The 16,557-nt window shown below is 38.1% G+C and overlaps 1 protein-coding gene across 3 annotated transcripts in view; it reads left to right on the forward strand.

Moving 5' to 3' along the window:
• Positions 1-16,557, forward strand: part of Atad2b (ATPase family AAA domain containing 2B) — a 141,290-nt gene that overhangs the window by 72,731 nt on the left and 52,002 nt on the right. For all 3 annotated transcript variants that reach the window (XM_051143225.1, XM_051143214.1, XM_051143219.1), the window contains exons 16-18: positions 4,575-4,886; positions 7,875-8,010; positions 15,143-15,329. In XM_051143225.1, coding sequence (XP_050999182.1) covers positions 4,575-4,886; positions 7,875-8,010; positions 15,143-15,329 — 635 coding nt within the window. The remainder of the gene's footprint in view (positions 1-4,574; positions 4,887-7,874; positions 8,011-15,142; positions 15,330-16,557) is intronic.

Below are 16,557 nucleotides of genomic sequence, written 5' to 3' on the forward strand. Positions count from 1 at the left end.
ACCCTACTTCCCATCTGCGATGTTACACACTGTAGTTTAACTCTTTGTCCTAAATATTAGAATCTTAGTTTGCATATATGTATCCAAAGGTCAGTCAGTACTCCTCTAAGTGGTTTATTTTAGCTTATAGTTGGTCTTTAAAAGATATTTATGATCTAATTTCTTATTGGACAGAAAATTTCCTCTTGCTTTCCCCTGCCGGATGTGGTGGCAGTATGCATGTAAATCTGTGTATGTGTGTATGTGTATATATATACACACATACATACACACACACATACATTGGCTTCCTGGAGAATGAAATAAAAATCCATTGAAATTAAATGACAATGGTTCAGTTACAGCATTTAAAAAATAAATTCCAGCCATCAAGTAGGAAAAGAAAAGTAATAAATTTTAAGTTCATTGTGAATATTACTATATATACCCCAAACATGTTTCAATATGTATGGTTTCAGTTCAGTGAGATTTATGCCTAACAAAAGATTATGCAGTCTTGAGGAATATCTGCAGGGATAGTTGGTCTTTTATAGGCTATGGATTTGGTAACCTTTACCTTGAAATAACTTGCAAGATTTTACATGCATATCAATATATTTTTTTAAGTAGTAAAGAAACTTTAAAAAAAAAAAAAACTGGTATCCAGAACATTTGCACAAATAATAGCAGCTTACAATTAATAAAAAGATTTTTAAAAATTATTTTCAATAACAGGCTTAAAACAATGAAAATATGTATGAAATACATTTATTTGGGCCTTCATTTTATTTGAAATTGTTTTGTAAGAAAGTTTCATAAAATTTTTTACCTTTGTTTCTAATCTAAACTCATAAGTCATATTTTCATCTTTAGAGAAATTGTCCCATTAAAGTCTTCACTAACCAGGAAACTGGGACAGAGGGGAGGACATCCTATTGGGACTCTAGATGAGAGAAGCATGGGAGAATAGCAAAGTAGAAGGATCCAGAGGGTCCTAGAAACCTACAAGTAGAACATTATGATAGGCAGATTTGGGCCCAGGGGTCCCGCTCAAACTAAGGCACCAGCCAAGGACAATACAGGCCATAAACTTCAAACCCCTACCCAGATCTAGCCAATGGGCAGAACATTCTCCACAGTTGAGTGGGGAGTGGATAGCAGGTACCAGGAAGAGACCTGATACCCTATGAGCATATAGGGTCCCCTCCCTGAGGAGGAGGTGCCCCTCAGTCACAGTCATAGGGGAGGGGAATAAGGGGAAAATGGGAGGGAGGGAGGAATGGGAGGATACAAGGGAGGGGATAACCATTGGGATGTAATATGAATAAATTAATAAAATAAAATTAAAAAAAAAGAAAAATTGTAACTTAGTAGTACCATGCAAGAATTGCTTTCCTTTGCTTCTGTGTGTTTTAATAGAGCATTGTTTAGCAGTGGTGAAATCTTGGTTTTGAAAAGTGATGTGTTTTTAAAAACATATCAACTTTTAACTCTTACAAGCTTATAGTATACTTTCAGTACCATCTGTTCCCTAAGACAGTATACTCTTGAGAATACAAGGCAGGAGCCCTGCATAGGAGCCTGTGTTTATCCCAAGCATGGCAATTCCAGCCATGATTCTGAAGCACCTTGAGGCCGTATGTGAGTCTAGTGAAGCATATGTTAAGTGGATGTTTCTCAACTTTCTTGTGTGTCAGAATAATTTCTAACCATTTCCTAGATACATACTTAAAATTTTAAGTTCCCAGAGAGTGATTCACTGTTGTGGGGTTTGGGTGTTTATGTTTTGTTTTGCTTTGTTTTCGAGACAGGGTTTCTTTGTATAGCCCTGGCTGGCCTGGACTTGCTTTGTAGATAAACCATACTGGCCTGGTCACAGAGAACCACCTGCCTCTGTCTCCCGGAGTGATGAGATTAAAGTCCTACACAACCATGCTATGTTGAGTTTGTAGTTTTGTTTCCATTTTATTGTTTATTCTGATGTTTTTTAAAAAATTAGAACCACAGATTTAAGCCAGTAACTTTCTCACAAGCAAATGTGAAGAAAATATTTCCTGTCTTTTCTTGTCTACTGATTGTGATAATCCACTGAAAATTTACTTTAGAAGTCCCAGCACTTGGGAGGCAGAGGCAGGTGCATCTCTGTGAGTTCGAGGCCAGATTGGTCTACAAAGTGAGTCTAGGACAGCCAAGGCTACACAGAGAAACCCTGTGTCAAAAAATCAAAACAAAAACAAAAAAAAAGGGTTTGTTATTGTTAATAAACTCAATTATAGGGTACATTAGGAAAGAATGAATAGTACATTGCTTCTGTATATAATTAGCATGTTACTATGACAAGTAGAGCTTATGTTCTTGGAGAGATTATGGCTGAATAGCCCTGTAGTTGGTGTTGCGTTTCACTGGTCTCCAGGCTCTGCCTGGTAACTTGAGACTCTCTGTGCACAGGGCCACTTCATGTCCATCAACTGTGTAGAGGTATTGAAGAAATGTAGTTGCTCTTATTTGGTGATGGCAGTTTATTTTTACAAAATTAATGAACTTGTGGTTATTTTTCTCTTCATAACTTTACGCAAGTGTTCTGTACTCATTTTGCTGAAATAGTGTAATAAAACTGTATGCCAAAGAAAATTTACTTTAAATATTTATTAATGGGGAAGTATACAATAGAATTCTAGCAATAAACACAAGTATTCTTAAGAATTATTTGGGAGGTAGAGTGTTAGGCTATTTATGCTTAATCTGTTTATAATTTTTGAGACAAGTCCTTACAGATAATATTTCCCATCCTAACTTGTTAGTCATTTCTTCTTTTGCAATCACCATTTTCATTTTGGTATTTATAAGTTGTGTAACGTCAATGTGAAGTAGTATAAAGAGAAACTTGTTAGTGATCCCTGAGTTTATACACAATGTTCCATAACTTGTTCAGATGGCTCCCCCTGCTGGTGTAACTGATAAAGGTGACCAAGTGAAGTTTAATTGCTGATAGGAAAAGACAATTTCTAGCTAATCTGAAATTTTTTGTTTGTTTGTTTTCCATTTTGTGACATGTGTCTTTAGCAAATCATGTTTTTTAAAGTATATATTTTTTGGATTAAATATATATATAATGAAAGTCAATCAAATGGTATATACTCACTTATAACTAGACACTAGCACAAGAGACATGTCCCATGAAAGTCTTCACCTACCAGGAAAGTGGGATAGATGTGAGGACGTTCTTTTGGGACTCTGGGTGAGAAAAGTATGGGAGAATGGGGAAATAGAAGGATCCAGAGGCTCCTAGAAACCTATAAGTAGAACATTATGACGGGCAGATCTGGGCCCAGGCGTTCTGCTCAAACTATGATACAAACCAAGGACAATACCTGCAGTAAACATCGAACCCCTACCCAGATCTAGCCAATGGACAGGACGTTCTCCACAGTTGAGTGGAGAGTGTGGTCTGACTTTCACATATACTCTGGTGCCCCATATTTGACTACGTCCCCTTGATGGGGAGGCCTGGTGGCACTCAGAGGAAGGATAGCACGCTACCAAAAAGAGACTTGATACCCTATGATCATATACAGGGGGAGGAAGTCCCCCTCAGTCACAGTCACAGGGGAGGGGAAAGTGGGAGGGAGGAAGGAATGGGAGGATAGAAAGGATGGGATAACAATTGAGACGTAATATGAATGAATAAATAAATTAATTAAAAAAAGAGAGTCAACATGGGAAACAATGGAAAGGCTTTTTACTCTTAGTTCTTCTGATATCTGTTGGGTGAATTACCATGTTAAGTTACAGTGTTTTGGATAGTTGCATGTTAACTACCATTGCACTATACTCAGATTTGATTTACAAGGGTTTTTTTTTTTTTTTAAAGATTCTGCTTTTACACACCTTTGTACCACTTTTCTTATGAATTTAAGAAGTTAGTAATGTAAAAAAAAAAATAAGCCAGGAGTGGTGACACACACCTGTAATCACAGGTACTTGGGAGGCCGTGGTAGGAGGATCACAAGTTTAAGGCTAGCCTGGGAAATTTAGTAAGATTCTGTCTCAAAATAATCAAAGAAAGACTAAGAATGTGGCTGAGTGGTAGAGTATGAAGTTAGGCTGCTCACTAGGATGGGTTATGGAAGAAGTTGTAATTCTTTTAAAACTTGCCCTGCAGAAAGCTGTACATTTTAGTCAGTGGTTTTTGATACATTAATGGTATTAGCTTATGGTTTCACTCATTGAAGTACTTAGTCTTAAACCCTTAATTGAGCAGTTTTTGTTTGTTGGTTTGGTTTTTGAGACAGGCTTTCGCTGTGTCACCCTGGATGTCCTGAACTCACTTTGTAGACTACACTGGCCTTGAACTTGCAGAGATCTGCCTGCCTCTGCCTCCCAAGTGCTGGGATTAAAGGTGTGCACCACCATGCCTAGCAATTGAATAGTTTTGTTAGGTAATTTTAAAAAGTTAATTTAAAATTTGCCAATAGAAAGTGCATAATTACTGATTTTTTGTTATTATTTTAGATAGGGATGTATATATTAACAAACCATAATGGTCTTTGGAAGAATTAGCTTAATTTTGTTACTTTTCTCCTTTTGTGCATTAGGCTACTGTGGAGCTGACATCAAGGCCCTGTGTACCGAAGCTGCGCTGATCGCCCTTCGGAGGCGCTACCCTCAGATCTATGCCAGCAGTCACAAACTGCAGCTGGACGTTTCCTCGATAGTGCTCAGTGCCCAGGACTTTTACCATGCAATGCAGAATATTGTGCCTGCTTCCCAACGTGCTGTGATGTCTTCAGGACAGGCGCTGTCTCCCATTATAAGGCCATTGCTAGAAAGAAGTTTCAACAATATTTTAGCAGTCCTCCAAAAAGTATTTCCTCATGCAGAAATTAGCCAGAGTGACAAGAAAGAAGGTACTACAAACTACTTTTTTTTTTTTTTTTAATATTTATTTATATGTGTGTGTGCTCTATCTGCATATACATCTGCAGGCCAGAAGAGGGCATCAGATCACATTACAGATGGTTGTGAGCCACCATGTGGTTGCTGGGAATTGAACTCAGGACCTCTGGAAGAGCAGCCAGTGCTCTTAACCTCTGAGCCATCTCTCCAGCCCTACAAACTACTTTTTGTATTGTGAAAGTAAGAAAATAGTTTCTTTATAAGATTAGTTGGAACCTTATCTGTTTTAGAACTCGAATGTTGCCCATATTGGTAGTTGTCTGATGAGTGCTTCTTCACTCTTACAGTTTAACTGCCTTAATATAGGTGTGTCACAATATTCAGAAAGGTGACGGTAATAATAGCTTGCATATATTATAAAGCTCTTGCATTAATGATCATTTATTAATCCATATTAATAGTCCTATGAATTAGGAGGAAATTGGGCACTTTGGAAGGTAATTTGGGCTATGTAAGTCACTCAGTAAGATTTGAGGCCAACTGTAGCTCAGGGCCTGCACAGCCTCTGCTTCAGCCCTGCGCTGTTACAGTGTCTTTGTGTATTCAGTTCATCAAATACATTTTGATGCTGTTGACAAAACACTCTTCAGTGTGCTGTGTTGATTAAAATGTGAGCTGTCAGTAACAGAGTAAATTTCAACCTGATTGTCCATGATTTTAAATTTAATTAAGCCTCAAGTCTGTGTTTTGGACCTGAGATGAAATGAAAGTACCATCTTGAAAATCACCCATTCTCATGGGGGTCGGGAAGGACATTTTGCTGGAGATGCAAGTCGGTGAGCGGCTTGCTTGTCTGGCTTGCCTGCAGCCCAGGCCTTTGTGTGCTGGCTGTGGTGGTGCACTCCTGGACGCAGCACTGGGGAAGTTAGGTCAGGAAACAAGGTCAGAAGTTCCAGACCATCCTTAGCTACATTTGGAGGGCCAGGCCAGCAGGACCACACAAACCTTGTGTAAACCTTGTGTCACTGCCCCCTTCTCCCTAATAAAGAAATTTAGGTTTATGTTGAAATCAAATAAGACTCATTAAGTTTGAAGGGGAAGTAGTGAGGATTTTTAATTTTTGCTTAGTTTAAGAGAAGATCCCACTGTATATCACTGACTGGCCTGAGATTCACTTTGTACATCAGGCTGGCCTCAAACTCACAGAGATCTGCCTGCCTCTGTTTCTAGCTGGGATTAAAGGTGTGTGCCTGGCATGAAATAAAATGTATTTTGATTATTTTAATTTCTCCTTTACTTGGGTTATAGTTTATACCAAATAGAAAATTGTTCAGAGAACTATAACATTAAAATTCATCAACATTATTTAATGACTGTCAAATGAGTGTATGCAGTGAATCATGAATATTATTCAATTTAATTGTCATTATAAATATATTTTTTTCAGGGACTAATTTTTTAAAGGAAAACTTTGCATAAATGCTATATGGAACTCTTTGTTCCTTAAAGTTTTTTTTTTTTTGGCAAGTAGAGTATGAACAACTATTCCTGTGCATATCTGTAATTCCCGTGCTGTGAAATGTGTGTGTTTATCTACGATCGGTATACTTTTGTCTCTGTTTTCTGAGTCAGAGTTTCACTCTGGAGCACTATGTAGGTCTGGCCTGCTTTAAACTTATGTCAACCCTCCTGTTTTAGCACTGTGAGTGCAGATATCACAGATGTGAGTCGTCATCCTAGCCTATCTATGATTTTTATAACTGGAAACACACATAGAAATATATTTAACTAAAACTTAACTTTTCTTCTCCCTCCCTGCCCCCCTCTCTCTTGTTTTTGTTTTTGTTTTTCAATACAAGGTTTCTCTGTGTCGCTTTGGTTCTCCTGGACTCCATTTGTACCAGGCTGTCCTTGTACGCACAGAGCTCTGCTTCCCCCACCTCCCTGCGTGCGGGGATTATAGGCATGTGCCACTGCACCTGCCTTACCTAAAACTCTTCAATTAAAACCAAACTAAACAAAAACTTATGTTACTTTAGAATAAAGTGTGAAAAATCACCTTTGTGAGAGAATTTGATACTCTTTCTCCATTTGAGGATTTCCATTTTGTGGCATTGTTATTTTTTTCTTAGACTTTATCTATATCTTTCATTACTTTCTTTGTGTTTCCTGATTTCTTTGTTTTTTATTATTTTGCCTTAGACTTCTATTATTTTCTTGTTTGTGACACTACCCAAAAGATTTTCAGTTATTTCCCACATAAATTTAAAACTATTAGTTTTATTAAATGTTTAGGTTTTAAAAGCCACTAAGATCTCTGTTTACTTGAGTAATTCCGCATCTTATTTTTTTTCTTGTAACTGCTGAGCCATCTCTCCAATGACTCCAATTTTCTTTTTTATGTATTTATTTATTTATTTTTAAGAAAGGGTTTCCCTAGGTAGCTTTGGCTGGCCTGGAACTTGCTATATAGACTAACCTGGTTTTGAACTGACAGAGATCCACCTGTCTCTGTTTCCCCAAGTGCTGGGATACAACCTCCCCATCCCCATCATCTTAATTAGGCAAGTTTTTCCTTGAAACATGAGGTCATTTAAAAAGTACAGATCAGCTTGCTTATTGTTGCTCTTGTAAGAACTGGCTTTTGCTCAACTGCCTTATTACCTGAACAGGATATGAAATAGGCTGGCTTGATCCAAATGATCTCACAGGGGGCATTTGTGAAGGCACTATTTCTTTTCAAGACTGTTAGTAGTCAGCAAAGTCTCCCAAATAATAGTTCATAGTGTGAATGATTTATAAAGGAGAGAGAGTCTTCCTACTTATATTTATAAATTAGTTAAGTGCTATAGTTTTATCAATTTGCCTGATTAATCTCTACTTTTGCTAGATAGTATCTTAGCTGATACACTTGATTTTAATCCCATTTCCTTTGACTTTAGCATTATTATTACATGGGTTTCTAAGACTCCCAATTCTTGTGCTTTTTCTTCTGACAGATGTAGAAAGTCTGATTTTAGATGATAGTGAAGATGAGAATACTTTATCAATTTTTGAGACAAGTTGTCACTCGGAATCACCAAAGAAACCATCACCAGCTGCTGCTGTCACTAAACCTTATCTTCACTTTACAATGTAAGTTATATTGAACTTCTTTCAGTTTAGAATGGCCTTTCTACCTTATGCTTAGAACACATTGTGGTTTGCTGGTGGTTATACTCTTGAGGTATTTTTCTTTGCACACAATTCAGGAAGGCTTTAACTGTGTTGGCTTTTTTGTGTGTTGCTTAATCTGTCTTTTATTCACAGTTCTTTGGCTATCAACAATACTTTTGTTTTTGTTTTTGTTTTTCTAGACAGAGTTGATGTATCTAGTTGGGGCATCTCACTGTGGAGACTCTTATCTCTAATTTTAACTTAAAAGGTTAATGCTCTTAGCTTCGCAGTGATTAAATTATGGAAGCTGATCAGTCTTCAAAGTGTTTTAGTGGTACTATTTCAAGCACAATTGGTATAAAGCTGTGATTAGACCCACAAATTTCTGAGCATTGTCCGTAGAATAGGCCTGGGCGATTAGATGATACTGTGGCTTGATTTAGGCGTCCGGGGATAGCGTCCGTTTTCAATCCTAGTGAGGGTACGGCTCATGAGTGTAGGACGTCTTCAGATGAGATTAGCATGCGAATAGGAAGATCCATGGGTAGTACTACTCGGTTGTCAACTTCTAGTAGACGAAGGTCTCCTGGTTTTAGGTCATCTGTGGGGACTATATAGGAGTCAAAACACAGGTCTTCATAATCAGTATACTCATAGCTTCAATACCATTGGTGGCCTATCGTTTTGACAGTTAAGACGGGGTTATTAATTTCATCTATTATGTAGAGAATTCGTAGGGATGGTAGTGCAATGAGTACTAAGATTGCAGCTGGTAGAATAGTTCAAATTGTTTCTACTTCTTGAGCATCTATGGTGCTAGTGTGGGTTATTTTTGTAGATAGTATAGATGAAATGATATAAAGTACTAGAGAGCTGATAAGAAAGACAATTATAAGTGTGTGGTCATGAAAGGCTATAAGTTCTTCTATGATTGGGGATGTTGCATCTTGAAGTCCTAGTTGAAGTGGGTAGGCCATATAAGATATACAGAGTCTAATCTGTGATTTAACTTTGACAAAGTTATGTGATGTGTTTACTAATATCTTATTAAGAAAGACATAGAGGTTATGAGGTTGGCTTGAAACCAATTCTAGGGGGTTCGAATCCTTCCTTTCTTATTTCACTTTCACGTAAGTGGGTTCTTCGAATGTGTGATAAGGTGGAGGACATCCGTGAAGTCATTCTAGATTAGTAGATGTATGGGGGACTGATAGAATTTCACGTTTTGAGGCAAAAGCTTCTCAGATTATGAAAATTATGATAATAACAGCTGTTAGGGAGATAAAGGAGCCCATGGAAGACACCATATTTCAGGTTGTATAGGCATCAGGGTAGTCCGAGTATCGTCGAGGTATGCCTGATAGACCTAGGAAATGCTGAGGGAAAAAGGTTATGTTAACTCCCACGAATATTACAATAAAGTGAGCTTTTGCTCACATATCATTAAGAGAGTAACCTGAGAATAGGGGGAATCAATGAACGAATCCTGCTATGATAGCAAATACGGCTCCTATAGACAGACATAGTGGAAGTGGGCTACCACATAGTATGTGTCATGTAGGACGATGTCGAGGGAAGAGTTGGACAGGACGATTCCGGCTAGCCCCCCGGCAGTGAAAAGAAAGATAAAGCCGAGGGCTCATAGTATGGCCGGTGATCATTTAACACCACCGCCGTGGAGGGTAGCCAGTCAGCTGAATACTTTTACCCCTGTTGGGATAGCGATAATTGTAGTTGCTGATGTAAAGTAGGCCCGGGTGTCTACGTCTAGACCCACTGTGAATATGTGGTGTGCTCATACAGTGAAGCCTAGGAATCCGATGGATATTATGGCTCAGACTATGCCTATGTAACCAAAGGGTTCCTTTTTACCCGAGTAGTACGTAACGATATGCGAGATGATACCGAATCCTGGGAGGATTAGGATGTAGACTTCTGGGTGACCAAAGAATCAGAATAAATGTGTAGCGTTGGCTGTCCTGGACTTGCTTTGTAGATCAGGCTGGTCTTGAACTCACAGAGATCCACCTGCCTCTGCCTCCTGAGTGCTGGGATTACAGACGTGTGCCACCACACCCAGTTAGCCTTCTGATTCCTAACAGAGCATTAGTTTATACTTTCGTAATTTGAGTTTTGTTGTTTTTCTATTTACTTTTATCTTTTTTACAGTCTGTGTTATAGCAGTTTTTGTTGTACACTGTAATGGGTAAACATTTTTCTTGAAAATGTAATGCTTAATTAAGAGACCAAGTTATTTTCATAATTAGTACCATAGTTAAAGGACTCTAAAATTCCATTCAAATAAGTTTAACAGTCCTTGTGTTATGGAGACTGTATTATGTGCTCTCTTTCGTTTTCTCTTTCTCTCTTTTAGCCCCCCCCCCCCATCTACTTTGTAACGTTAGGCTGGCCTAACGTTTCAAAGTCACTTTGTAGTTAAACAGGCTTGCCTCAAACTTGTGTTAATTCTTCTGCCTCAACCTTCTAATTGCTGGGATCACAGATGTGAGTTACCATGTTTGGCTAGATTAGTATTCTTTGAAGTAGTTTTTTAAAGAAGGATTTTGAACAAGTTTAAACCTTCAACCTGAATTAGAGTTTCCCCTCGTAGATTGTGATGGAAGGTTGATTTGATGTATATGCCTTGTTAACTCTTTCTTGTTGATCATGTTTTTAAAAACGAGCTTAAATTCTTTACGTCTACTTTCTTTTTACATCTTCACTTTTCTGCCTATAGGGGAGATTTCTTAGATTTCTCTAGCATTTTGTAAGTCTGTTTTGTTGATCATTACAGGCAAGCTAAATATTTTTTTCTGCCTTTTACCTGGCTAGCCTGTCTGCGTACATATGTGTTGCTTTAAAAAAAAAAAATACAAGCAAACAATTTTAGTTGTTTAGATTTGAATTATGCATTAGCGAGAGGTAGGAAATCATCAGAAGTCTTTTATTTCAGTGTTGCAAGAGATCCTGCCAGTAAAGGAACACAGAAATAGATTTTGTTATTAGAAAACTTTTTACTGCTGCGTACTGTTTTGTTTTGTTTTTTGTTTTTTGTTTTTTTTTTTTTTTTTTTTTTTTTGGCTAGGAACATTCTGCTACTGGTTTAATGTGTGACATTGGTCTGCCTTGTTGGTTTAGTTCAGTTTTTCTAGAAAAATGGGCTTACTTTTAGCTTCCTTACACAAGCTCCTTTAGTTTAGCAATTGAATTTTTTTTCTTTCTTTTTTTACCCCCTTTGATTTTTTTTGAGACAGGGTTTCTCTGTTTTAACCCTGGCTGTCCTGGAACTCTAGACCAGGCTGGCCTTGAGCTCACAGTGATCTGCCTGCCTCTGCCTCCTGAGTGCTGGGATTAAAGGCGTGTGCCACCACCCCTTGGCTTGAGTTGATTTCTAGAGCAAGTTTTTTTACTCCTTTCTTTTTAAGGAAGGAGGCCTTAAACTCACTATGTTGCTGAAGCTGACCTTGAATTTCTGATCTTCCTGCCTCCACCACCCATGTGTTGGAATAGTGGGTACCTGCCAGCATGCCTGGCATAGTGCTTTTGGTTTTAGATGCCTCAGTTATATTCAGTAGTCACTCCTCCCTCCCCTCCCCCGAGTTTCTCTAAGTAGCCTTTGTTGTCCAGGACTTGCTTTATAGACCAGGCTGGCCTCGAACTCACAGAGATCCACCTGCTTCTGCTTCCCTAATGCTGCAATTAAAAGTTTATCTCTTTATTTATTCATTCTAAACATTTTCTGTTTGCTTTTGGTTTGGCAAAGCACAAGAAGGATCTAGATACAACTTAATTTAGTCTGAAGAATTAGTGTTGGCAAGGGTTGTTCTGTGTTCCATGAAAGTAAATTTCTGCTGGGAAGTGCAATAAAGCTTTAGGAGGACGTGTAGTCACAATTGATGTTTTTTATGAGAATGAAGGGATGGGAAGTGGCATCTAAAACTACAAACTAAACATGTGCTATATACATAAGCCATGTAATTGTGGAGCCATTTTATGGATAAGGAAACTGAAGCATGTGTGGACGTAAGGAGCCCAGGAGGTCTTTCCTAATGGATTGTAGTCCCCATATCAGGGCATTTCCTTTTGCTGTCTCTTTTCCTATTCTTGTTCAGCCTGCCGTTAACATGCCATACTTACCTAGGTTTCGATAAGAAGTCCTTACGTGACTATCCTTTCCCCATTTGCCTTGAACTCCCGAATGGGAATCTGAACTCTGCCTCCCCCTTTGTACCATCTTAAACTGAACTGCTCTGAGCTTTGGTTACTCCATTTGCTTAATAAAGTAAAGCTATATTTTCTAGAATTTTTAAGAAAATTGATGCCATAAATGATGATTCACACCTGTAATCCCAGAACTTGAAAGCTGAATGAAGTAGGAAGATTGCAAGTTGGAGACTCTCAAAACTATACAGTTGAGGAAGAAAGCTATATGAAGTGCTTGACACCAAAGTGTTTGAATGATCTAAATTAGCGTATTTTCCTCAAAATAATGTTCTCATTATTTTAGATAATGTTGAGAATAAGTTTTAATTTTTCCCTTCCCAAATTCTCTTAGGTTTTTTTTTTTTAATTTTTTCAGATTATATCTCAAGTGTTATCACCTCACTTTTATTTAGAACTCATCAAATTTATAAAATATAGATAAATGTTTAGTAAAAATTGGCATTTTTCATGTTTATAACACTTTTATGTTGGTGAATTTCATACTTGTAAGATTATTTGCTGTTGTTTGTGTTACCTTTTATGTTGTTTTTGCAATTGTGAGTAGGATCTCTTTTTATTGTTTACTGTTTTACATTGATTATGGGGCCTAGTTAGTAAAGTTACTGGTTTTTCTTTTGAATGCCTTTTGTCTTGTTTCTCTGCTGGTAGGTTCTAATACAACTAGTTATTCTCTTGTATTTAGACCTTTATCTCTTCCTTTAAAGGTATCAGTTTTTCTCCCATTTCTATCCATGTATTTTAGTTTTCTTTATGTTTTGTTCAGTGTCTTAGGGTTTATAGTATTACAGTGAGTAGATCTGTTTTATTATTTGTTTTATTTTAAAAGATTTTACTTATGTTTGTGTGTGTGTCTGTGTCTGTGCCTGTGCACAAGTGTATGCAGCTTCCCATATGGAGCTCAGAAGAGGGCGGCAGATCCCGGGGGCTGCAATCCCAGGTGACAGGAGCTGCCTGTTGTGGGAGTTGGGAACTGAACCCAGGTGCTCTGCAAGAGTGCTGTGCATTCTTTTTTTAAAATTTGTATTTTTTAATAATTTATTCAGATTGCATCCTGATTGTTATCCCCTCACTTGTATCTTCCCATTTCCCCGCCCCCCCCCCCATTCACCCTATTCCCCTCCCCTAGGTCTATGACAGAAGGGGACCTCCTCCCCCACCATGTGATCACAGCCTATCAGGTCTCATCCTGGTAGCCTGCTTACTCTTCTTCTGAGTGCAACCAGGTCTCCTCACCAAGGGGAAAAGTGGTCAAATAAGGGGCACCAGAGTTCATGTCAGAGTCAGTCCCCACTTTCCCCACAACCGTGGAGAATGTGCTGTCCATTGGCTAGATCTGAATAGGGTATCTGGGTTTACTGTGTGCATTGTCCTTGGTTTGTATAACAATTTGTGTAGGCCCCCTTGGGCCAGCCTTAATGGTTTTCTTGTGGGGCTCCTTGGCCCTGTGGGTCCTTCTCTCTTCCCATTCTTCTATACCACTCTTAACCTCTGAGTCATCTCTCTAGCCTCTTAGTTTATTATTTTAGTGGTAATAGAGAATATTGAAAATAAAAATTATATTTGCTTTAATATGTTTTTCTTTTTTAGTGTGTCATATTAGGATAAGAACTGTTCACTTTTATTGTCACAGAAACAAAATTTGCCATCTCTGAAAACATTTTTTTTCTATTAAAAAAAAATGTGGTGTCTGGGCGGTGATGGCGCACACCTTTAATCTAGCACTCAGGAGGCAGAGGCAGGTGGATCTCTGAGTTCGAGGCCAGCCTGGTCTACCGAGTGAGTTCCAGGGCAGCCAAGGCTACACAGAGAAATCCTGTCTCAAAAAACAACCAACCAACTCCCCCCCCCCCAATTGTGATGTTTCAGCCCATTTATTCTCACAAAACTGGGTAATTTACAAGAAGCATAACTGTCACCTGTAGAGAGGCTGGGGATGGGAAGGCACTAGTATATCTGATGATGGCCTAGTCTCTCTTCCAGGATGATACCTTGAAGGCTCTGTCTCCTTACATGACAGAACAAACCCTAAGGCCAGCTCATTTTCCTGAATCCTTTATAAAGCTCTATTTTGAGGCAGGCTCTCACTGTGTAGCCCTGACTGTCTAGAACCTTCCTATGTAGACCAGGCTGGCCTCAAAACTCGCAGAGATTTTCCTGCCTCTGCCTTCACAGTGCTGGATCCAAAGTTTTATGTTATGTCTAGCTTAAAAAGTCTTAGCTTCATAATATAATCACATAACCGCCTGCTAATTGTTCTATCATATAATTGAGTTTCAAAGTGACTTTGTGAGGAGGCATAGAATATAGCAACGAGAAATGTACTTAACATAAAATATAGCATTTTAACCATATTTTGATTTGGTGGGTGCTGGAGCCGTAGCTTAGACATCCAGAACTCACTCACTAGACAGCCTGGTCAGACTTTAGCCTCATACATGCCAGGATTATGAGCGTGAGTCACCATGCCCAGCTTTAATAATTTCTTTTCTAAGTCATATCTGTAATAATCTTCAGATCTATATTTTTTTTTCTTTCTAGGTTTCTCCTTGCTCCAAATCTATTTCTTTTTCAGGATCCCTCCTGTTTGATAAATAGCTAAACAATATAGTCTTGCACCCTCCAAGTTAAAAAATAAATTATGAAGGGATGAAATATTGCTGACTTTTTCTTTCTTTTAGAGTGAGTTTTATATTTTCACTTATTGGTTATTACTATAGTCACAGATAGTTAATATTTTAGAGTCATGAGTAGTGAAAAATGAGTAGGCTAAAATAAAGATGTTTTATGAATTGGAAGTTTGATTATTTTAATAGAATATTTTTCATGAAAATTTATGCATATTAATTTTCAGAATATGTAATTTGAAAATCACTATTATGTCTTATAGGTCACCATATCATCAGCCAACCTCCTATAGGCCTCGACTGTTGCTGTCTGGAGAACGAGGTTCAGGGCAAACGTCTCACCTTGCTCCAGCACTTTTGCATACACTAGAAAGATTCTCTGTGCATCGGCTTGATCTCCCAGCACTTTACTCAGTCAGTGCCAAAACACCTGAAGAGTCCTGTGCACAGGTAGGTTTGCACGTTGCTTTTCTCTTGCTATAGTGTGTAAGAAATGAATTTTTCAGAGGATAGCAAATATTAACTTTTTATTAGCTATTAATTAACATTCTTATGTTAGTACAGTGTGTAATACTTAAAAGTGAGCTTAACATGTTTTTTTCCTATGATACTTTCTTATTGAAAAATGAAATGTCTTATAGAAAAGGAAAAAAAAAGGCTTTCCTCCTTTTCAGATCCCTTTTTCAGAATTGTGGTTTCAGAAATGTTTTAGATGTCTTTACTTTGAGCCTCATCATAGGAAGGGGATGAGTGTTTAGTTGCGATGTCAGGATTTTTGATAGAATAGTGATAGTAATTACACCTTGAATATTTGCGTTTGTAGTTTAGTGGTTTTGTTACTTGATTTTAACTCTTATGAAATCCTGTGCCTTATGAAGCAAGGTTATAAATGGGGCTATTTGCATTTGTTGAGGTTTTTATATATAGCCAAATATATATTATAAACTGTATCATCCTGGAACTAGGAAATGATGAGGGAAATAAATTTGTGAGCTGAGGGGACCATGTTGTAATGGTTTCTGTATCTATACACAGGGTCTATGTAGAGAGCTCATTAGATTTTTTTCCTTCTCTTTTTGTCTTTTTCCATTTTCATGTCTCTGTGTGTGCATGCCTCTTTGCATGTGTGTGGGCACTATAATGGGTGAAAACACATGTGGAATCCTTAGGTTGGGATATGTCCTGGGTAGTACTTTCATGTTATTCAATGATTGTGCTTTGGGGATCCCTTTTTCTCTGCCCTCTGAGGCTGGAATTAAAGGTGGGTCACTGTGCCTACCTGTCATTTGCATGGTTCTAGGGATCTGATCTCCAGTTGGCTTGTTTGGCAAACACTTGACTGTGGAGCCATGTCTCCAGCCCTTCCTTCATTTTTGTAATAGTATTTTGCTTAGTTGTTCAGACTGTCCTGGAATTCCTAGTCTCAACCTCCTTAGTAGCTCGGACTTCAGGGGTCTGATAGCATGATCACAGTAGGTGCTTGTTAAGTATCTGAAAGTTTCATGTTTCCAATAAATAAGATGACTATTGCTTTGTACTTGGATGTTTTACCCATGTTTATATGGCTTGTATAACTAGTGAGGTGACATTTATAAATGCTTGATAACTGTGCTGTAGTTACTTAACTGAAAGTCATTCCCAGGCGGGACTCTTAGAGCAGGAAATGCATGTTTGTTAA

The sequence above is a fragment of the Acomys russatus genome, chromosome 1 (assembly GCF_903995435.1).
Source record: "Acomys russatus chromosome 1, mAcoRus1.1, whole genome shotgun sequence".
Classification (NCBI taxonomy): domain Eukaryota; kingdom Metazoa; phylum Chordata; class Mammalia; order Rodentia; family Muridae; genus Acomys; species Acomys russatus.